The sequence below is a fragment of the Bombus bifarius genome, unplaced genomic scaffold (assembly GCF_011952205.1).
Source record: "Bombus bifarius isolate JDL3187 unplaced genomic scaffold, Bbif_JDL3187 scf7180000010271, whole genome shotgun sequence".
NCBI classification, from domain to species: domain Eukaryota; kingdom Metazoa; phylum Arthropoda; class Insecta; order Hymenoptera; family Apidae; genus Bombus; species Bombus bifarius.
Genome location: NW_022885586.1, coordinates 1,165,840 through 1,189,599, shown reverse-complemented (window position 1 = coordinate 1,189,599; position 23,760 = coordinate 1,165,840). Strand labels below are relative to the sequence as shown.

Below are 23,760 nucleotides of genomic sequence, written 5' to 3'. Positions count from 1 at the left end.
AAGAGAAAACTTTCGGGATTCGACGAAATTCACGAGTTGTTAACTCGTAACTGACCGAAGATTAACCATGTAGAAATTAATGAGAGCGATTAACGTTGCGAATAAGCGTGTGGATACACTTAAGCGATAGGCGAGAACAGATAATACGAGTTACGAACATTCCATTTTCTACGCAACGATTAACCGATCGAGTCGATTATTTTTGCCAAAGTTTCGCGTGAAAATAAATTTTATCGCTCGTCGATTTGCGGACAAGAGCGGAGAAATGCAACGTTGTATAGATGTACGAATATAACGCATGTATAAATACAGATACAGAATGAAAAGGGAGAACGAGACGGGAAACGGGTCGTGTCAGGTAATTTTTAGCGATACCTACGCCCGCACAATCCACCTTCGAACGGGTTTCCTTTCTAACGGCTAATAACGGGCCCCGGACTCCGGTTGGGTACGAGAACGCGGTTTTTGACCGTCCGTTATTCCTTCTTCGAACCGTCTCCCGAATCTTCTGTGGAAGCCCCCCGTGGGACCTTCGGTCGATCCGTTAGAAACCATAGTGGAGTCTCGCCACGCGGCCGTATTTTAATTCTTGGCGGTCGAATGTCACTGCTACGGCTGCTTCCTCGCCCCCTTTTCGACTCTTCCACCGACCCCTCCAATTCCTTTACGTCCACATATTGTCGACGAACATCGTCGTGTAACCCTGTTTACGCTTTTACCCTTTTAATCGTTTACTTTAATCTGGTCGATTTTCTCAGTCGAATAAATTTCATAGCAATCTCGTAAACACCGTTTTCTTTTGACACGGCAACAACCATTTACCCTAGGAAACTTTCTATTTTTTTAATCGGTCGGATACAGATTCGATCGTCACTGCGCACAGCTCGTGTCTTGACTAATTGCGATTCGCAAAAAAGGACGTCGTACATATTGCGAGCACGTGTAATATACGTGCGAGTACGTAACACTCGGGATAATGCCGGGTGAAGGACCGAACCGTGCATCGGATGGATGAACTGGTTGTCCGGTTGGTCGTGTGCTCGGTTGCTCGATTGCTCGATTGCTCGCTTGCTCGCTTGCTCGCCCGTTACCATCACTGACCACTGCCAATGGGTCGATAACCTGAGACCTCTTTCGCAGCCGAAATTTTCGAAGCTCGTTCTAGCATGTCGAATCGAACACGAAACACGGAACACGAGACGTGGAACACAGAATATGGAACATGGAACACGCAGACCACGTAACAACATCTTTTCCTCCTTGCCTTTCGTCTTCTCTGTCACCTTCCAGCTGCGGGGCTGCGGCAGTTCACCGCGTGCCCAATTTACAGCCGAATTGGCGCGCATTCCGTATCAACCTCGATTCCTTTCCGTCTTTCTTTTCCGTTCTTTTCTTTCCTTCCTTTTTAGAGTGAAACGTCGCGCCGAAAGAAACGCCGACGATAACATTCGAAGACACGATCGCTCGAGTGGCATCGTCGCCGCGCTAATTCTCTTTTCTTTTTTCATCGGTCTGCATACACCGAACGATTCTACTTTCCAACGTAATAGATCCCCTTGCGTTACGTAAGAAGCGCGAAACCGGTGGATATGTGGCTCGCACAAACGATGTCGTAGCACGATGGCTATACTCGGTCACGAAAACGACAGGGAACGAGCGCCGCGAAGTTATGCGGATCTTCCTTTGATCGCTGACTGTGTACGGATTTCTCGGTTCGCATTTGCCCGCATTACACGCATTCCTTCGCACATCGTCGTTTCAACGCCCTCCACCGATGCCCGCCACCGAATGGGCCAATGTAATTGCAAAACCCCGATCGTCGAAACCTTGTTGCAAAATTTGTCAAAATATTCCCTGCCGTGAATTTCGTAACGCGGCCAAGAAACTGGGTAACGAAATCGAATCGTCTCTTCTTTCCACATGCTTTTTGTCCTCGACTCGAGATTCGAGAGTTTCGAACGCCGGCTATCGCGGATTTAAGAGCCTCCTGTCCTTCTATGTCTACGATTAAAATGATAGCACAACGACGAAACCGTACGAGGCGAATGACGCTAACACCTTCGAGTTGGAGCTCGAAGGAGAACCTCGAGGTGAACGACCGCGGTAAAGTGGCATAAGTGCCGTACACAAACCATGTTCCAACTTATACCGATCCGTTTGGTCCTTCCTTCTCGAGTCACTCCAACTTTATAATCATCGTCTGGTCGACAATTTTACGTCCCATGGTAGCAGGATGGCGACGACGAACAATGAATATCGTCGAACAACAGCGAAGAATACTCGACGTATTCTATGATACCGCGTTAACCTATATTTAGGACAACTGCATCATATTCCAACGAAGCTGTTTTCTACGTCCACATTCTCATAGTCGACATAGTCGACATTCTAAGAGCGATCTTAGATTTTTTGACTCTATTACCAGAATGTGTATACGGTTTTGCAAACGGAATTGCCAGATCGTCTAGCTTTGTCCTCTGGCTCCATCGACGATTGCGGGCAATCTGCTCTCACCGTGAAAATAACAAATTTTTCGTACACTTCTTTGTGTAATATTGTACCGAGATTCGTTGATACCAGGAAATAAACGGAAAACGTAATAAACACTACAAACTTGCTAAAAAATTGCGGGGTTGAAAAAACACGAACGAAAAGAAGATTTGGGTCAAAGATTATCCTGCCACCATCGAAGTAAACAATCAACGAAAATCATAGTTTCGTTAAACGATCGAATCGCGCTTATTTTTCTACCTGTCAGGTTTTTTCTTTGCTTTGACAATTTTGTCGGTCATCGTCGCGTGACAAAACGGAAAGGATAAAAAAGAAAATGTAAGGTAAACGAGATAAACAAGAGGACAAGCAAAGAAAAAGGAAATAGTTTTGTTGGTATCTTGTACAAGTACACAGCAATTAAATCGACAAGCGGTCAATGCTCGACTGACCTCAACAACAGTAAAAGTGACAAACGGCTCGACTTCTCGTCCAAGTCGGCCGCGGAACTTGATTTCTCGATTCTTGCCCCACAGCCTATCAAAATGATCTACTCCAAGCTCAATTAGCCTTCGAACGATCTGCATATTTCTTAATTCGATATTCATTTTTCCCTTTATTAAGTAAAGGGAATTCATTCAGCTATTTCGATCGCTTCCTTCTCTCAACTCTGACCAAAATCCCGTAGATTCAGGAACCGGTGCTCGAAGTCGGTGTACGAAACTGTGAAAAGTCTTAGCTCGTTGTACACACGCTCGATACACAGCAAGACTACGAAGAATTGTAAATGTGATCGCAGGCTGATTGGTAGGGATTGGCGCGAAACGAGATCGAAATATCAACGCATGCCTCTTAAGGGGCCTCTACACGTTGAAACATGTTGCGATGCATGCATCGACACCTAGGTTGCATGATACATGTTACAATGTATGTACATCTGTATCGGCGAATCGCTATCAAAATCAACTTGTATCGATCCGGTAATAAGGATACCGAATATAAATCTCGTAGGAAATCAATTTCCTTTCGAAACGAAATCTCTTGACAGGGTTCCTAATTTATTTCCAGCGAAGCCATACGCAAATATTTTCCATAATCACGGTGTACGTTCGTTCTTAGTTCTTTTAATAACGCGAAATTAGAAAAACCGTTCCTCTCGATTAGCCGTGTTTTCGCTCGTTTCTTTGCTATTCTTTGATCTTTCGTTCTATATAATCAACATACCTCCTATTAATGATAATAATACCGGAGTTGGAAGATCAGACATTTTGACAACATCGTTATCACACCATAAACCGAGTAGAATCGGCAATGTGCAGTTAAACTGAAATCGATGCAAATTTCATGGAACCTAAGTGTCGATACATGCGTCGCAACATGTTTCAACGTGTAGAGCGGGCTTTAAACAGGAAACCTCTGGTTGGTATCTCTCGAGGAAACGTTCGTGTTCTCCGAGTCAGGGGCGTATCACGCGTCGGTATTACAAAAAGATCATTTTTCCAATGATTAGAATGGTCGTTAAAGCGAATTCCGATTTATCCGCGTGTACGTCGCAGCGAAAGACGACGAAAGACGAATCCTCTATTCACGCACGTACGAACGATCGTACTTTCTATCGTACTTACCAACGACTCTCTAATTACGCGATGAATCTATACACAATGAGTATTTACAATGAACGTGCAATTACGATTACCGGCTATGATGTATGATTTTTTTCTTTCTTTCTTTTTTCCTTTCTTTTTTTTTCACAGGACATAGACACGACCGCGCACGTATACGTACATAATCCTTTCATCCTAAATACGGTAGTACATGCTATAGTTAATCGATGTCGAAGTTCTATCGATCCGTTCCTGTGACCAGTCGTTTACTACGATCAATCGGTATGCGACGTGCTGCACACTCGCTCTTACCTTTCGGATCGCATGATCCAAACCTTCGAAAGGACGTTGACCGGTGTTGTACCAAGAGTGTAGCAAGTGTATCAAATGCTTATGCAGCTGGGCATAAGAGTATGTCGCGTGCATCGTGTGTACACCAGCGAGCCGAGTTACGACTCGCAGGGGGAAAGAAACTCTCTAACAAAAGAGAAAGAGACAAAGAGAGAGAAAGTAGAGTTTCCTCTTGTACATATTTGCAACGGGCACGCGTATATCTTTTTATAGGTTGTGACAAAGACCGAAACGAAATAGGGAATAGAAAAGTGCAAGCGAACCGAAATCCGAAACAGATAGGAAACGAAGAAATATGGTGTCTGTCTGCGCTGTCCAACACCCGCACCAAAAGACGCAATCGATGCGTCGTCGCCGTCTCACTGCGCTCCTCGTCAGCTAAATACGAGAGTCCCGGTCATGTCGTTTAGTTAGATCCTTAAACGCTTCGAATTAGCAAGCTGAAAACCAACGCTGCGTGGGTATCCTGCGTGTCTTGCGTAAAAGAACGTTTTTTTCGACCGGTAACCGGTAAAGGCGAAATAAATTCGTTAGGAAATTCGCCGTACCTGCGAAATTCTGTACGAATGATTTATTGAGTATTGTTAATCGAAGAGGTATCGTGAGATTACAAAATCGGCCATTTACTTTTCAAAAAGTTAAAAAAATGATTTAAGGCTGATAGGGAGAGATGGATAAAGGGATGGAAACTTTGTTCAAGATCGTACCGTCCGTATGAAAAATTGTTTCTTCCCTTATGATATATTTAGAAAAAAGTACGTATCTACTATTCTTAGCTGTCTTGCGAACGTTCAAAGTTTCATCTAAATCGAAGTCGAATCGTTCGCGATCTTCTCTTGTTAGTTCCATTAAAAAATCGAGAAATATCAAAAACACTGCGTGATCCTGATTCCATGGCAAAGGACTGTATGTACATATGTGCGTGATACACGCTTAACTATCCAATCGACTAGAGATCGAACTTTGTGTTTTCCTTTCTTTCTGAAAATCTCGAAAGATTTGACATTCCTTTAGAGCAAGACGATCGCCCGATTAATCGGAATCGAATTCCTTGCGAGAGAAATACCACGTCTGACGACCCTGGGCGGCCAATCGTAATTACGTCATCGTAGCGACAGATATAGAATCACTGTCACTTTCAGTAAATACATATAAACGCAGGTCATAGTCCCTCATCATTTCTTTCTCACGTTTCTCTGTATGCTCCCCTACCCTTAATTTTTCTCCTTCCTCCCCTACCCTGTTCCTTCCTCGCACGAACTACTCGATATCTTCCCCAATTTTTCCTTTATCTTGCGATAATACAACTTTCTTGGCATTCTTAGAAATTTATCTTCTCACATCGTCACGAGCAAATATTTCATTTAAATATACATAACAGTTTGAGAAGATTGTGGATTCTAAAAGTAAACTCCTCTCGCTGTTACGGGGTTGTGTAGAAAGCTGTAGAAAATATCCAATTTGCTCCGAGTCATCATCAGAGCCCTTCAAATAAGATAAAAGTAGAAATGTTTTTCCAAGCGAAAAGACGAAAGGTAAAATGTCAAATTTACGTAACGCGTTATACAGGGTGTATGTCGTGTCGATCTTCTTGCAATTTTTCCATCGCGTTAATGGACAGGAGACCATTGTGCTTATGGCCAACCGCTCCAGTTCCTCGCGTCTTCTTCCCATCGTCTCGACTTCGATAAAATCCGCATGAATGCCAAGCATTGATAAATTCGAAACAAATCGTTGCACGAAGTTGAAAAAAAATTTCCTCGTGTAAACTTCACATGAGTAGCGCAGTTGATTTACCTGTTGCGTCGTGGTTTACGCGCTCCTTTGCCATTCCTACCATTCGCATTCCGTGTCGCGTGGAAAGGAAGAGAACTCTCGAGGGATCGTTTCAAGGGTTTACCAAGTACAGTGTCAAATAAAAATATTCGATTAAAAAGAAGGGGACCGCTATAATCGTATGTATCTGGGTATTTGGGTAGTCTCCGTTTGGTAACCTTGGTTATAACCTCGTTTCGAGAGTATGGCATACGGTGTCGACCGTTGAACCACGAACCACGAATCACGAATAGCATTCGCTCGAAGTTCGGGGTTCGATGTTCCAGCTTGTTCTATCGTCTCCTTTGATCGTCGTCCACGATCGAAAACTCGCCAATCTTGCGCCTGTACTTTCCTGATCGTTGCTTCTGCGACGATTAACGGATTGGAACTTACGCGTACACAATCTTATTCGTACTTTCGAAATCCATTGCTTCGCTCTTACGTAATATTCCTTCGATCTAATGTCGATTCAATCTCTCTTTCGTTAAAAAGGTAAAAGTACCTTAACGAAATACGAAGAAGCGCGAAGCTTGGAATTTTAATGCACACGTGTCGATGGGACTTCTGAAAGTACTTTTTACAGCTGATGTTTCGTTAAGCAATCGAAAAGAAAGAAATAAAGTAGAAAAGCGAGAAACATGTGAAGATGAAAGAAAATTGACGTGTACACATTAAAATAGAAAGAGCCGAACGATTCCGCGGTAGAAATTATACAGTTTGATTAAATCATGCCTTAAGTGCGTTCGTAAAATAGAAACATTCGCGGTTTCGATTTTTTAGTGATAATTTATCAGGCTATTATTACCATTTACGAGTATATTACGGCTACACCATTTGACAGACATGCTCGTTTAATCGTCGGCTAACCTCGTTATAATTATCGTTCATCTCGATGTAAAGGTAGTGTGTCATAAAGCTCTAGCAAGGCGACAGTTAATTTACCGTTTCATTAACAGTGTGTTTTCTAGTTGACATGAAACGCGTGAACGGGCACCGTTAGATACACCGTAACTAGCTCGCTATTCGATGGTCTTTCATTAACGATCGAAAAGGCTAATGTCGAATCAGTGCAAACCAAGTGGCTGCTGCGCCGGGTGCGACATCGAACAATCTGCTTGTCCACCGAGATCTCCACGGCAGATTATTCTGGCGCCTCCTATTCCTCGACGAACCCAATGGAAACCTTGTTGCATACGTAAATATCATTATCCCTGTCCAGCTCACGCAAGACCTTATCGACTTATACGTTTCACCGATTTCGACTTGCTGTCCCAACATTAAACCGAACGTCATCACGTGGACCCCCAGATGATTAAAATCTGTTCAACCTACGAATACTCGTGCGCTATCATTTCTAAGTTTCCAGAGATTTTGGTTGACGTATGACGACCGTATGCGAATTTCACAAAAATGTACAAATTAATGGCGAATTGGTAATTAGAAGCAGCGCTTATTACCTTTACATTTTCTATCTGTAACACGAACGCAGGCTGATGCGCACAAAACTTGGACTCGTGCTAAATGAAAGAAAAGAAAAAAGTAGAGGAAGGAAAGAAAAACAAGGAGCATTTTAGTGCGTAAACCGTAACACTATCTTTGCATAAATGGCAAGACAAGCTGCGAACGTTATCTTGAAAATCACATAAAAAGCTCAAGTTTAGTCGACATACGAAACGTCCTTTCCTCTTTCGTGGCAAACTGATAGACGCAAAAGTATGCGACGCTACGCAGTCAGACGCACCGACCGATAAAATAACAAGTTTGTTACGCGTTTGCGTTTATTCGCCGCGATATCAAATCGGTAGCATATCCGTTAACCCTTAAAAGTTGCCATCAAAAGAAATCACGTTTATATTATTATGGATAAAATCTCACGGTACTTTTTTCGATTTCTTTTTATCTCAATGCGATTAAATAGTTCGTACTGTTACGCGGTATTAAATTAAAGATAGAAAAACCATCTTTTACGATGCTTATGCAAATAACATCGCAGTGGTGTTATCACGGGACAATGATACTAAAACAAAATTCGCACGAGGCAAAATTTCCCTTACGAGTTGAGCGAGTGAAATGCAATTCGTCAAAATTTAACAAAACGAGCCATATTTATTCCTTAACGTGGTTTTTCATTCGCCGACATATTTTCCTATGACTAACCGATTAATCGATGGAAGAACAGCTCTTCTTTACGCGACACCACATTTTGATCGTTTCGAAACGAACCTGTCCATCTATTCGAGGCAGATTTCCGAGAAGGATAGATAGTGCCTGATGGACAATGGGAGAAGAAAGGCAAGACGTTACTCTCGACGATCAACCTCGACAAACCACTTTCCCTTTCCCCGACCGTATTTTCGAATCGTTGCTTACTATATAAGTACGGAAGCTTCCACAGTAGTAATTTATCATCTTTTCCATTTCGCAGTGTGAGACAACAAACAATGGAAGTAATTCGGCAAGAAAGTAGGTGCAGGTAGACCGAGCATGTGCAGAGACGATTGCAGCTGTCAGATCAGCATTGATTCATCGATTCGTTTAACTCGCTAACGCCGTGCTCTGTCGCCTACATTTTTCATCTACAGTGGCTTATGAAAGTGTTTGAACGATTATAGAAACTTCTTCTGAATATAGTATACATATTATACAAAAGATTTTATACGAGAATGCACTATACATAATTTACTATTTCAATTTCACTGTATTTATTAACATCCGCAGTCATTTTATCAGTTTAGAAGATTCTTTCTAAAGTTTAACTTGCAGTTCAAATATTAAGGGATCCAGAGATAAGGAGTCAAATAACGAAATCGTTCTACAAATATTTGACAATTACAAACATCGGTTTTGTTATTGTCTTTTGGAAGTCAATTTAATCAATTCACAGTACATTATTTTAAGTATCTGTGATGATTACAAAAGATTAAAAACATAGCAGTTCGATTTATCCGTAATTTTATAATTAAAATACATCGTGCTAAAAATATACTGATCTTCGGATACTTTCGAACAGTAATGTAACGTTGCAGTGGTTATTTTCTTGTTTCGTTACGTTCGGCTCGATGTTCGCCCTTTTTTCAATTGCGAAAATTCAAAAGTTCTACCAAAAATCTAACTATATAGCTGCTTTGCATCTAGAGAGCTCGCTTTCACGCCCGCCGGCTTTTTTCGTCATTAACGCGACAAATTCAACGGTCGTAATTCGTAACTACGGACTGAGAAACCACGTATTTCGGAAACGTAAGTCGAACCTGTTCAAGCGGTATGTATATACATATATACATATATTGCGAGAACTCTTGCTAATCCGAGACGTAACGCTTTCATTTGACACACGTAATACGTGTATGGGAAAACGAACAAAAATCACTTTTACATACACATTTTTAACCTTGAGGAGTCTGCTTTATCGCGTTCAGATTGCAGTGCAAAACGAATGGCACGATATTTTAATCGTAAATATCTTTCGTTCGATGAAATTTATGATTAAACTAAATGTAATCACCTAATCCTTATAATATCACGATCTTGCTCTGATTTTAGCAATCAAAGAAGATTTATAACGTTTCGAGAAGACGATTGAAACGAGAAAACATGCGTTGCAAAATGGCCAAAAGAACGTAGCAGGGTTAAGCGTGATCTAACTTTGGTCATCCGTGAAACTGACATTCTGTGTAACAAAATAATTGGGAAATATGACATTTACATTATTATCGAATATACGCAGACGTCAAGAGCGTACGTCACTTATCTAACTACGATAAGCATGACCCAACCTACATATAATACTTTGCGCGAAAAAATACGTCAGGATGGCAATATCTGCAGCACTAGCGCTGAGACGCCTGGCGCCTAAGTATCGAGCGTCTGAACTGTTGTGTATGTATGCATAGTATACATGTATCGCGTCCATGGGTCTCATTCGTATCCTCAAAAACACGGGCAAGCAGCCAGATACGATCGTATCCTGGTCATCCGAGTTTTCAATGTAGAGAATCACTTTTCTAATTGTAAACTTTCCAGTAGTTGTGTGCAGTACAGTAGCTATTCAAATTCGTTTCTCTCTGAAGTACTTACACTGGATCACATACGTAAATCCGCTAAATGAAAATTGTTCGTTTACACGATTGCTCGGTTTCATTACGGTACTAATGAAATTTCGAAACGTTTGACACATAATATATCCATAAAAGGTTTCAGCAAATGTCCGAATACTTTCGTGAGCCACTGTAGATACTTTACCTACAAGAATGTAGACAGGAAATGCAGAATCCTATCCAGGATCGGTATCCAGATATCGAGAATGGCTGTGAATGAATAACAGTATTTTTTCTTTTATCGATAATCACTGGAGAATGCCTATGTTGTTGCTGATGCGAGTTTTGACGCTCGCGATGATACACCTACGACCGATTGCGTAAGACATTAAAGTTAGCGCGCGCGGGCTTGGTCTTACTTTCAGCGTGTCAAGGACATCGGCGACAGACCCTGTCGGCCTAATTCCGTAAGATCGTTGCCAGGACGTGCGGACATAAAAAATCTCACCAACGTATTTTCTCTCTCTCTTTCATTTTTTCCGTTTCCGACTCTATACGATACGCAGGCAGATATCGTACCGACTATCACGGTCTATAATCACGGCTTCTATGTACAACCAAACAGGTATACATACGCGCACATATACAAACAGGCAAAACTATTCGAACCTCGATCGTTGTACTTTAACAAGTTTGCGTAATCTTTTGAAAGAGTAACGGGAAGCTAATTCAAAGAAGAAACTATCAATTTACCACGAAGAAAGATATCCACGTATCGATGGTTTACGTGTCGTAGTAGTCGTTGTCTCGTGTAACGTTCGTATCGTGTATGTCAGAAGTGGAGATTTTCTTGGCTCTCAGGAAAGTACGCGACGATAGACGCGTTGTCCTTGACACGGAGCGAACACGCCGTCATCGTCGTCGTCTCGAGTACTCGAATGAATTTTACTCTTCAGGCGTCGAAAGTGAAACACCCAAGCTATTTAGAGGCAACGTGACTGGAAATTTTTAATCGAATAAATTATTGCTCGGTCTACGGATGATTATATTTGGACATTTTTCTCTCCGATCGTTCCTTCGTTTCCCCTGTTTCCGTAGCTTGTACTTTCAATTTCGTTTCTCGTACCTTTTACCCTTCTTTCCTTCTCTCTCGTACGCGACAACGTCTTCTTGCTTTATTGTACGAAAAGAGAAATCATCATTGGGAAAATGTGTGAAAAAGATCGTGCAAGTAATGATAACCGTTAACATTAAGTTGTTAGGTTAAACAGTTGCATAATATAGAAGCGTGCCATTCGTAAAACTCGGTGAAATCAATTGAGTTCGTTTCTAATTTTAAAAAAAGATGTTCGTAATATGTAGAATAAAACGTAGTGGTATAGTAGCTTTCGCGATAGCCGATAGTATTACGTAAATCGTCCTAGGCACCGTTTGAACAATTGTTTTGATTTAACAAAGTCGAAATTCCTTTTTTGCCATTTCTCTTTTACATTAATAAACTGTATTTTTAATTAAGATACAGTCCTCCTTTAATGTAACTCGCATGGGGAACCAGCGTGCATAATTCAAATCAACGCGATCATCTGATAAAAGGGAAATAAGAAAAAGGAAAAAAAGGGGAAAGTAAAAACACTCTTCGTTCGATACTGCCTTTCCTTCCTTTTCGTCTACCCTTTTACAGCGAATTCTTGTACAGCGAATTCATAAAAATCGAATAGTTCTCAGGCAAATTACGTATTCGTCTATCTAACCAAACAACCATACCATAGATCGCGCGAATCAACAAGTTCGATGAACCTTTTGATCGAATTCCCTTCTGTACGCATTGAAAAAACTTTGTTCGTGATCTCATCGAATCTCTTTATGAATAAGCTATTTCTTCATCGCATCTACGTGTCGTGCGATTCAATGCCAAAATCGTTTCAAAATCATTTGTTCGAGTGTCGTAATGCGCGTAACTACTTGATCTTGAATTCTACACATGATGTTGTCGCATGTGAGCTGATTTTCTTCCTCTTGCAATTAGTATACTTTGTTTATTGTTCGGCCGAACCGAAGCACCCAGCGTACCGTGCCTCTTCTTCGCCTATACTATACTAATAATACGTACACGATTATAACGAAAATATAGTATATACACTTATGAAAAATTTGAAGATGCAAGAGTGTACGTGATACACAATATACATACGATAAAATATCTAAAATATTGAACTAGAGTTGATCTACCCTCGGTTCGAAAGATCAGAGGTTGACTAACAGATTAAATTGCATGTTTAACTCCCAACCCTTGTGTAAAGATGACCAGGTCAACTCTGTTACATCTATTTTATCGATAATACAGTCACGCTAATAATACATCGCTTTCACCAGCGATTAGATAGCTATTACCAATAGTTGGATTATCACGTGACTAATTATGTTTACTTTTGCTGGCTGGATTTCCTGGCAATTGTATGCTAATGATTTTCTTAGAACTTTAAAAATCCTTCTCCCAGACCGATACGACATCGAGGTGTATAAAATTCCAGAATAGCAACATAGTTAATTTCTATTCGATGCTGTCAGAATACTACCACTCCACGATTTCATCGCATATTTATCGTAAACTACGCATGACAATGATACACGTGATCTTTCATCGTATCATCGCGTTTCATTTCGTTTCATCTGTATTCCGGTGCTATCTTATACGTACATATTTTGGACGTTATGTCTAGAAAGAAACACGAAGGAGAATCGAAAGATACGAAGAGAACAGATAACGATTTCGCAATGAATTGCATATTAAGCAAGAAATTTGGAATCGACGAACTTCAACATCACTTTTTTCGAGACAAGTATATTCATGGTGAATCAAAATTCGAACGAATATTATTTTACATTTTCGACTTATTCCTGCATGTAAAACAACCTCCTGTCGATTATCAACTCCTGTCTCGTTAAGAATTAAGCAAATTCACGTACCTATACTTGGCAAGCTTTTCAAACTCAGCTTTCTCAAACGCGAAGCCTCCAACACAATTCTGTTATTCTTGATCTTCGTCTTACTACGAGCCATGGAATCTTCATGACTTCACTCGTACTACGGATTTAGACCCACGATTTATACATATATATCGTAAAGTAATATACAGAATCGTATTGAAACAAATCATGGAAAAACAAACGTAATCGGTGCAACTCGTTTCTCTGTTTTCACGATCAGGTTTACCGTCAGACACTTACTAGCCGTGCCGCTGACACTGGCATTGGCCTACTCTCTCCGGTATAGTTCGTTCTCCCCTGCTTACCTTCATAGTCTCGCTTTCTTTCGTATGTTTTCGTCTTATCGTTGAACGCAACTCACTCCGTTTCTATGATCGCGGAAAACTCGAATGTCCAATTAAGCTTGATAAACGTTCGCAACACGTATCACGGATGCGATGCTATGCTGGAGGCCGTGTAACAGAGAAACAAAGAGCTGATGAACTGCGTTTTCTATCTGAGAGAAAGGAAATAAGTGAATAGGTATTTACAAACATCATTCGATCGTGACAATACAGATATATGTACACAGATAGTAGTTGCACAAAAGAGTATTTCTTCATTAAAGGGTTGCTGTCTTACGAACGATCGATAATGACAACAACCACGATAATGATAATGATAACGATAAGAAAAGAAGCCTCGTTTTTTCGGTACGACCTAGTTTTCAGTGAAAAAAAGTCATCCGTTTCTCGTTCGTTCCCGTGTCAAGTGCCACGCAATACAAATCGACGCATGTGAATACAACCATCCAGTATGTGAGCATACTACACGATCGACCAACCGGATAGGACAAGTGTCGAGTGGATAAGTGTCTGCGAACCCTTTCAGTTTGGAAACGCGTGCAGACACGCACGATGCACGCGAAATCGCGACACTCCGACCTGAAATGTACACGTATTCCAGTTCTTCTTCCTCGCAATCTCCATACTGTATCCTTGTCGTAATTACATTTGATTCTCCTATTGGATTGGATAAAAAGTAGTTTTCTCTCCTTTTTTTTTTTTTTTTTTAATGAATTTCTATCAAATAATGAAAGAGAATCGAATCCCATATATTCGAGAAATTTTAAATCTTGAATTTCCCTCTATCTGTTCCAATATAACACAGTTTCATTATTATTTATCACAGTCTTTACGAAACTTCTTTGAAAGAGCCTGTAAATAAAGCGAATTTTTCAAGAAGACTCACGAAGCTATAGATAGTCTAATTCGAATTAAATCTTTTGTAACTCTCGCGATAGATTGTCCAAGCAACCTGATCTATGCAAATTTGTATAAATTCGTATTTTCGTAAATGCAATTTAAAGAAGCGAGAGCCGAACCTCGTCAAATCTTACGACGAGTGCTATACTTTGCATATTTTAAGTACATTCTGTGTATTTTTGCACCTTTAAATTTCCCATAAGTGCATAAACATTCACCGTCTATCGATCATATTTGCGCAGCATCCTCCCTTCGATTCACGCCACGAAATGAAATGTACAAGTACGTTCGAGATACAACGGGCACGCTCAAGATCGTAGTTCGTGGAAACTTTTATTTGAATGAAATCGCACTTTCTTTTACCGTGTACACGCGTTCCGGAGTACCTTTCGTTCGAGGACAAGCAAAGGTCCACAACAACCAAGGAAACTGAGGTACGGTGCAACGACCGATCGTCAAGTAGGTCGGTTGTGGGCGCACGCAATCGTCGCAACGATTTTGAAAAACTGTCGTTCTACTTTTACATGGGAGCACTTTCACGGTCGCTAACCCCACGACAACGACACTTGCCATATATTTTGCATCCTCTTGTACTGCCTATACGTACGTATGTACATAGCTGGCTTTAAGTATTAGGAGGACGTCTACTCGCTATGTTTATCGGAAAAGCGAAACAAATTTTGCTTTATTTGACATTTTACATTGGTAGCTGCGCGTGACGCGAACGAAATAACAGATTTATTGATAAAGTAACTAGGTAATAGAAGAGAAGAGCAAAGGAGAGCAATCAATTTGCATTAAATATCAACAGGTGTCTCAACTCGTAAATGGCAGTATGGTCGCTTTGTTTGCGAGCGTTAATACGATATTAGTGTATAAATTATGTACATAAATTTCTTCGCAAATGTAATTGTTAGACTCGTATCCTTTTATCGATAGACCACGGATTTTTAATGCATTTTTAGCGAAACAGATGGAAAAATGATAGAATACTCGTATACTATACTATACTATACGTATGAATAGAATACTCGTTATAATACTTGAACTCGCTGTAGAACATTATTTTCATACAGGGATATATAGGGAAAGAAAGAGAAAGGAGGAAAAGCTTGTCACGACTATTGGCTGTTCTTTAAGTCTCGTTTGGATTAGTCAAGTTACTTGAATTCAAACGAGTGGAAATCAGATGACGTGATTAATAAGAACGAGTCAAGTAAATAACAGTTTTACACTGATAAACACGTTTTAAGTTACTCGAATGTATGTAAATTGCTGGAATTCAGATAACTTGACTAATTCGAATCAAGTTTTACGAACGTAAGTACTACATAACATTAAGAATAGAACGAATTCAAATCGTGAACATCTTGAAACGATGTTTGTTGTTGCTCATCCTTGACACCGTTTACGAATCAACCCTACTCGTGATCACGCGCATATGCGATTAGTCGATCGAACGTTGTACCGTCGCAATTGAAATCATCTCACAGATAAAGCACGGTATCGTACAAATTAATACAGTTCTCCGACTAGTGTAGCATCGATCGAAGTTTGTCCACGAAAAAGATTAAACAAAGCATCAAATTTTGTATTATTACAATAATAATACTGTTATTGTTAGATACAACCATTGCTGATAGGTAAAAGCGTTGTTTGTTTAAAAAGATCGCGACCGATTTCTATTTACGTTAATCAAAACTTTCCATTAGATAAAAATTCTAGGATCGATGAGAGATACTTTTTGACGTTAGAAAAATACAATTAATTCGAAAGTAATCGAAATAACGTAACAAATTCTACAAATAAGTAAACAAGAGACGAGAAAGGAGAATTTGCTCGTCCATGTATCTTTTATGATCGTTGTGATATACGGCAGAGGGATTGAATTATACGTTTTTTAGGGAAAGAGCGAGACAGATCTCTCAACGAATAAACAAGAAAGAGTACGAAAAAAAGGGGTGTTAACGCAAAGTGGAAAAAGGGAAAAAAGAGAAAGGAGAGGAACGCAGAACGAAGAGAAACGCGAGTGCGCCTGTGCGACTGCATGCGTCGCTGCGAGGACGCCATAGTACCGCAACCCGCCGTCCGCCGTCGTCCCGGCGCCACAGTCTTTCTCTCCGTATGTACGGAGCCGGCTGAAGCTGATCGTTCAGCACGTACCTTCCTCCCTTTCATTTTTAACGTGTACGTCTACTCTATTTCTACACACTTCTTTTACGATGGTGAGTGAAATAGCTGACATTTGAAAAGCTGCAAATCGTACTGCCGCTTAAAAATTCCGATTCAATTTGTCAGACTTACTACACGCGTACATCGTCGACAACCAAACGCGAATTCGAATAATTCCTTATCGACACACCTCGTTTACTCTGCAACTCGAAAGTTTTTTCTCTTTCTTCTAACACCGACTACAAAGTTCCCTCTTTTTGGTCGTTTTAATTTATATCGACACATCGTTTCGTTACTTGTCTCGCACTCTTATCGGTGATTGCACGTATATATCTTTTTTTCTTAATAAAAGCCAATCTTATACGATTTGAACGAAACTTTCTCATTGCTATTCAAGGGAAATCAATAAATCGCTCGATCGACTTGCCTTTATTCCTTTCGACATTCTATGTGACGGTACGTGTCAGTGCGGTCCGAAGAACGGAAATTGAAGTGGGAAACAACTTGGAGGAATCTACTCCGTAGAGAAGCTTTTCTAACTCACCGCGAGATCGCAGCACCTCTCTTGGAATTGTCATTTTACATCGATATGGTCACTTTTTCGTGAAACTGCTATTATTCTTTTTATCCATCGAATGAAGCATTGAAGTTGTAAAAAATAAAAATAAAATAAAACCACATCTCTTTGCTTCCCTAATTCTATGTAAATGATACACTTTTATCAAAGGGGGTAACATCGTCGTCTTCGTCTTCATCATCGTTTTCGCCTTTGCCGACGTGGTTATCGTCGTCGTCGTTGTCGTTGTCGTTGTCGTCGTCCTCGTCGTCGTCGTCGTCGTCGTCGTCGTCGTCGTCGTCGTCGTCGTCTTTGTCGTCTTTGTCGTCTTTGTCGTCTTTGTCGTCTTTGTCGTCATTGCCATCGTCATCATCGTTATCATCATCGTCATCGTCGTCGTCATCGTCATCGTTATTTTTATTGTCGTTATTACCGCTATTATCATGCTTCTGCTCGTCATTGCCATTATAATCGTCGCCGTTTCTAACTCTCGTCACTCTCATCTTTCTAATTTTTTTTATCGTTTAGCAATGTATCTTGAAATTGTACATAAAAAACTTCACAGGTACTTCCAGACACGAATCTGACAAATCTTCTTCGTGAGCAGCAACATCAGCAGCAACGGCAGCAAGAACAGCAACGGTGTCAGCAGAAATGTTATTACGAAGGTAATAGACAATTTCCATTAGAACGGGAGAACCGACAATGCAAATCCACGGAGAATGAGAATTCAGAAGAGATATCGATAACGAACGTTACGGATGGAGAGAGCTTATGTTATAGTTTAGCTCTGATACGAGGTCGTACGTCGATGGCGTATAGCTTTATCACCGTACGAAATGAAAATAATCAATGTTCCGAGTGGCCAATCGTATCTGGTGAATTTCGTGTGATAGTAGAATTGACACGAGGTCCGAACAAGTTGGAATTAGAAGTGGCGGGCCAAAAAAAGGGACTAGTTCTAATTCACGAGCCGAGAACGACGAGACTACGTGTAACTCCTGTCTATGTGGTTTGCTTTGGACACGATGGATATTTCCAAGGTCCACAAGGAGAAGACCAGTCGCCGGAAAGTGCGACGATAAGGATAGGTCTCGGTGCCCGACTTTTACAAACTCTCACCGCCGAGAAGTTAAGGGAGGCGGGTTACGGAAGGAAAACGTTTCAACTGGAACGAGACTTGGGTGGTATGGAATGTTTGATAATGCACAGCATGCTTGACGTCAATCAGGCACGTGCAATGAATCAGCGGGAACTTTGGAAATTCATCGCGCGAGAATTAATGACCGGTCCCTTGGCATCGGAAGATCGCAAATATCTTGCGTTTCTTTCCTGTACCAGATATCGAGGCGCGCCAAATCCACGCACTCGCGAAGATATTCTCGCGAGGACGCAAGGACACGCCGCGCTCGGTGGAGGTGGATTAGCGTTATTCGGTTCGGCATGTCTTCATACATGGCCTACCTGCATGGCGCAAATATTGCCTAGATTCCTCGACACTACGGTCATCGATACTGAACAATTGATGGATGACAGTAATTACCGCGGTACGCACGGTGGCTGCTTCGCCACGACTCTTGGCTCGGTTCTCCACGAATTAGGACACACCTTTGATCTCGGGCATACCCGTGAAGGCATAATGGGCCGCGGATTCGATTACGTCGATCGTGTCTTTGTCGGAGCGGCTGGGATCGATTTCAATCGCAACCCCGTTTTACGAAGAGATCCTCAACACACAACGATCGCACTGAGTAGACCGCTCAGCGTGACAGTCACGATACAAGAACCATACGCTATGTTAGGGAGTCCTCGAAGAAATCGCTTACTTTCCGAATCGTCCCGCCCTTCGTCTTCTCAAAACCCTTCCCGATTACCCGGCAGGCTATCCGCACCCGCTAGTCCTGAATTAAACAGATCCTTTTCCAAGAGTCTGATGCAACCTGCATCGGAACAAACCCCTTCCAATTTGCAAACTGATCGTACATTTTGGTCACCATCCTGCGCAGCGTTTCTTGCTTATCATCGATGGTTCAACAACGAAATGGACAACGTTTTCAATCGACCTTTCCACGACATCGAGTACGATGGGAAAAGGTATAATAAAATGTTTCTCTTCCAATTTTGATTCACTGGCGCATATACGCCCAATACACGTACACAAAACTTGCACATACACTCACTTACTCAGCCTCTTCCGTTGTTGCTATTATAGTTTTAAAACGGTTATTATTTATATATGTATGTATATACGTTTCTTTTTTTTATCATAGAAACGTCGTAAGATCACGCTTCGGAGTACGAGTAATAGAGCTCAGAAAAACATCTGGTGGAATGGTAGTTGGTTCTAAACAGTTTCCCGGCTCTCGACCACCTCTGGAGGCGTTAGTTCCACCAGCTCCTCCTCACTGTCTTACCGCACTGACTCTCGTCGCTGAAGATTCGACTGGCAATGTTCTCAAATATCCACTTCCAACGGCGTTTTAAAGATTCCAAGGTTATTGTCATTTTGCCACGATTTTATATCTTGAAAGCGGGAATATAGCCAATGTCGAACGATAAAAATCGACGCCGATGAATCAACGTCCTATGTTTTTGTAATCTTCGCATAGCGAGTAAGCACGATTAATATTAATAATAATGCTTCGTCGCTAATGCTAATTCGAACGAAGATAACTTCAAGCTCAATATGTATTTGCTTACTAATTAATTATTGATATTTCCTACGAGCTTGTTTCTCTAATGCGCTATATTTGAAGAGAAATTTTTCCCAGTTTTATCGGTTTTTGTGAAAACTGTAACAGTAAAGCTTTCCGTATTGGACTTGAAAAACCTTATTGCCCTGTGTACGCTATTTCTAACAAAATAAAATCATAGAGAGACACAAAGAGAAAGGTAGATAGATAGATAGATAGATAGATAGATAGATAGAGAGAGAGAGAGAGAGAGAGAGCATTTGTGCGTGCATGTGTTTAAACATGGGAGGAGAAAATGAGAATTTCATACATCATACAATGTTATTAACTACATACTTCATTTCATTAAATTCTAACATATTTTGTAAATATCATTCAAAATACTATAGAGTTTTGTAGCAACTATTGATACATTGTATTTGATAAAAAAATACAAATATTGTGCATTGACGTTTCTATGTACGAATGTGTGAACGAATGTATACAATAACACTACGGAAGGAACGAATGCTATAAAACCAGAATCTCTATTTCTTATTACCGAAAATACGATAAAATTGTGAAATTGCCACGTATAGGTATGTATAGTTTAATAACTACGAATTTAGTTTGATATATTTTCAATCAAGAAATAACATTAATATCCGACGTATTCTACAAACATCGGGTTACTTACATGATAGTAACTAGGATGCCTTATGGACGATAATAATTTGTAGATATAGCTAATATGAAATTGCGTAACGACTAATAAACTTGTGAAAATAATTTTGAAAAAAATAATTCAAAAGTGTCCGTAGAACCAATCCAGTTAACGATGTAATAAAATATATATTACACGATCATGCCACGTAATCGTTCGATTAGATTTTATGAGAATGTTTATCGGTTTTTTCAGTTTGTTATAAAATTATTTCAATATAAAAATATAAACAACAAGACAAAAAATCACGTGTACACACATTTTTGTTACCGATTATATATTGAAAATTCTGTTACAAATCACTCTAAGATAAAATTGTTATTGCAGCTTATATATTGCAGCTAACAGCTATAACCCTAAGTATTTACTTATCATAAACAGATCGATAATATATTAAAAAAGACTGCAAGGGTTGAAAGAACATTATTAATATTTCTTAAAAACTTTTAAAAATAAACACTTTCGTTATACGTATATCGTTTCTGGTTGTTATAACTGAAATTACGTTATCCTAATACAGAATTATGTTGTCACCTTCGTCGAGTGCAAACGATGACGAGGATGTCTTTACTTATCAAATAGAAGTTTTATTTCCAAATATCACAGAAGATAAAATAAAAACCGTAGAATTCTTGGATGCAGCTCGAGGTCTTGTGCGAATTATTGGTATGCACTTGGTATCCAGTAAATATCACATAACCTACACAAAAACGAAATCTATAAAGACGAACACGAATGTTTCAGAAAAACTTGGCAAAGTGTTTGCTCCGGTTAAATATGATATCCAGGGTAACATTGATGTAAGTACATACCTTAAAATGCGATCATTCACAAGGATAATCATATACATACCTAAAAATAATTCTAGAAACTCACGTCCCGGCATGTAAAGGATAAAGAAAAAAACGCGATTCTACAAGATATGATTCTAATTGAAAAAAATACTGAAACTAAATTAATCGCTACGGATGCTCTAACGTGGTTAACCAGGTGCGTGTAGCGTTTCTTATGCATTTCTATTCTTTCCACTTTCTTACTTGGTTTCTGATGAATTCGATTCGTGTGTATTGACGCTTGTCCATCACTTATTCTGTTCATTAGTTAAATCAAAACTTCGATCTATAAATTACAGAGCCTTGCATATGATTCTGTTATTTTTCGAACAAATTGTCGAGGACTCTAAAACGGCGACACCAACAGAGGATTTAGTAGCATTTTTAAAAAAGGCTTATAAAGAAGCTCTACAACCATATCACGGTTGGATGGCGCAACAACTTTTTGACGTAAGTCAGTATTTACTAAAAACGTATTCGCATACATACGAAAAATTATTCTTTTTTTCTTGTATTATACGCAATACATATGTACATTCTTAATTATACTATTTCATTACATTTCCAATTAATTGATGTCAAAGCATAAAAACATTCATATAATACACGTGTTGAGTTTGACGAAATATGAGTTTATATTTTTCAAATAAATTAATACTTTCTACAATTTTTCTATTTATTTACATACTATTATTTACTATAATTTTCGACTTTTTGTTAACAGCTTCTTTCGCTCATGGTTCCTACACGTTCGCAACTTTTACAAACATTTACTAATGAACAAACTACCGAGATTAGCATCATTATAAAGAGCATGGAAATTTATTTAATGCGTTTACGAAAAAACGTATTAGCGATACAGTTATTTTATAAAACTAATAATCTCTGAGATAAGACATTTTATTAGTCTGAGAATTGTGTTCATTAGGTATTGTGTTAATTGAGAACATTTGCTAAAGGAAAAATCTGCAATAGTATTTTAATATAATGTACTAGTATACTGTACAGTAATTACACTTAGCCAGTATTTGCTCAAAACTCTATATATAATTAAAAAATGAGACTAGCTACAAAGGTATTTTAGAACAGTTTAACATCCATCCTATGTACATGTATTGTATAAATGCATTAAATAAAACACTTTAGCACGATGATCTGCTAAATTCATTAAAGCTATCGTACCTGTAATAATTTCAATAAGAAGAAGGCAGACCATGAAAGAATTGATAAATGTTTCACTATAATGAGATGGTATTCCACGATCAAAAAGGAGAAATGCTTCTAGGGGAAGTTGTATTAATATCGAGATTAACCAGCAAGTAGTTAATTCTGGAATCTAATATTAACTTTCTTGCATGACAAAAATCTACAAATCAACTAAAAAAAGTCTATTACAAATAAAGTATGATTACCTTTCCGGTAAGATTTCCAAGGTATCCCAAATATAACTTTAAGCTTTCAAAAATTGAAAGTATCAGAAATATTGCTATAGTTAGCAATTTATAAACATTTGTCAAATTATTGTACTGTGAAAAAATAATAAATAAAATTAATATATATAAGTACAAGTTAATATACATTAGATGTTGATCTTATAACTTCATCATACAGATGATATTTACTTTTGCATCCAAGTTTACAACAGTAATCAACAGCCAAACTGGGAAAAGCCATAGATTTACATACAGGGCTATTTGAAATGGTAAATTAGACCTTGTTTTATTATCTGTAAAATATATTCTATTTCAAATGAAATGTTATTCTTTTCTAATTAAAGGAATGCATTTACACAAGTTGTAACTCACAATCATGATATGTTAACTTGGAAGATGTTTCATTAATAACATTTGTTGTAGTAAATTGTGACATTTTCAAAACAAATACTGCGACATGATCATAACATTATTAAAATCAATTGTAACAATAACAATTTCCATCCAATATTTTAAGTAAATATTTATAATTGTTACACTTTTATCTTCAAACAGCTCTAAACGTCTATACAATCTAAGATTTACATCCATTCAGCATTCGTATATTTATATCTTACACAATCTCATTTTACATGTCCCTTAACACAACGTACATATACATACAATCTCGATCTGGAATCTTCCGTATAGTACATTTTTTACTCTATCTCTTTCTTTACGCTTTCTTTATACCTTCCATCCTTTTTGCAAAATTGTTTAATAAAGAAAAGTACAAAAATATACAAGTTTTAAATACAACGAAAAATCAACTACATAATTAATTACAGGAATGTAATCATAT

General features: G+C 39.1%; 3 protein-coding genes across 5 annotated transcripts; 2 read left to right on the top strand and 1 right to left on the bottom strand.

Annotated features, from left to right (window-relative positions):
* Nucleotides 1-16,626: 16,626 nt before the first annotated feature.
* Nucleotides 16,627-20,733, top strand: LOC117216610 (putative zinc metalloproteinase YIL108W). The gene is made up of 3 exons (XM_033463471.1): nt 16,627-16,754; nt 17,823-19,351; nt 19,528-20,733. Exons 1-3 carry the CDS (start codon nt 16,752-16,754, stop codon nt 19,739-19,741), a joined length of 1,746 nt encoding a protein of 581 aa, XP_033319362.1. The 5' UTR covers nt 16,627-16,751; the 3' UTR covers nt 19,742-20,733.
* On the top strand, nt 20,352-22,637 carry LOC117216614 (glycolipid transfer protein). Of its 2 annotated transcripts, XM_033463475.1 has the most exons (7): nt 20,352-20,528; nt 20,849-20,854; nt 21,170-21,319; nt 21,398-21,453; nt 21,522-21,643; nt 21,786-21,936; nt 22,211-22,637. In XM_033463475.1, the coding sequence occupies exons 3-7, from the start codon at nt 21,178-21,180 to the stop codon at nt 22,373-22,375; spliced, it is 636 nt and encodes a 211-aa protein (XP_033319366.1). In that variant the 5' UTR covers nt 20,352-20,528; nt 20,849-20,854; nt 21,170-21,177; the 3' UTR covers nt 22,376-22,637. The 2 variants fall into 2 exon arrangements, with proteins under 2 accessions (XP_033319366.1, XP_033319367.1); XM_033463476.1 differs by lacking the exon at nt 20,849-20,854 and having other exon boundaries at nt 21,174-21,319.
* On the bottom strand, nt 21,218-23,676 carry LOC117216616 (transmembrane protein 17B-like). 2 transcript variants are annotated; one of them, XM_033463478.1, is made up of 4 exons: nt 23,292-23,676; nt 23,109-23,212; nt 22,899-23,012; nt 21,218-21,353 (listed from the first exon to the last, which is right to left on the bottom strand). In XM_033463478.1, exons 1-4 carry the CDS (start codon nt 23,353-23,355, stop codon nt 21,345-21,347), a joined length of 291 nt encoding a protein of 96 aa, XP_033319369.1. In that variant the 5' UTR covers nt 23,356-23,676; the 3' UTR covers nt 21,218-21,344. The 2 variants fall into 2 exon arrangements, with proteins under 2 accessions (XP_033319369.1, XP_033319368.1); XM_033463477.1 differs by lacking the exon at nt 21,218-21,353 and adding an exon at nt 22,464-22,822.
* Between the last annotated feature and the right edge of the window lie 84 nt (nt 23,677-23,760).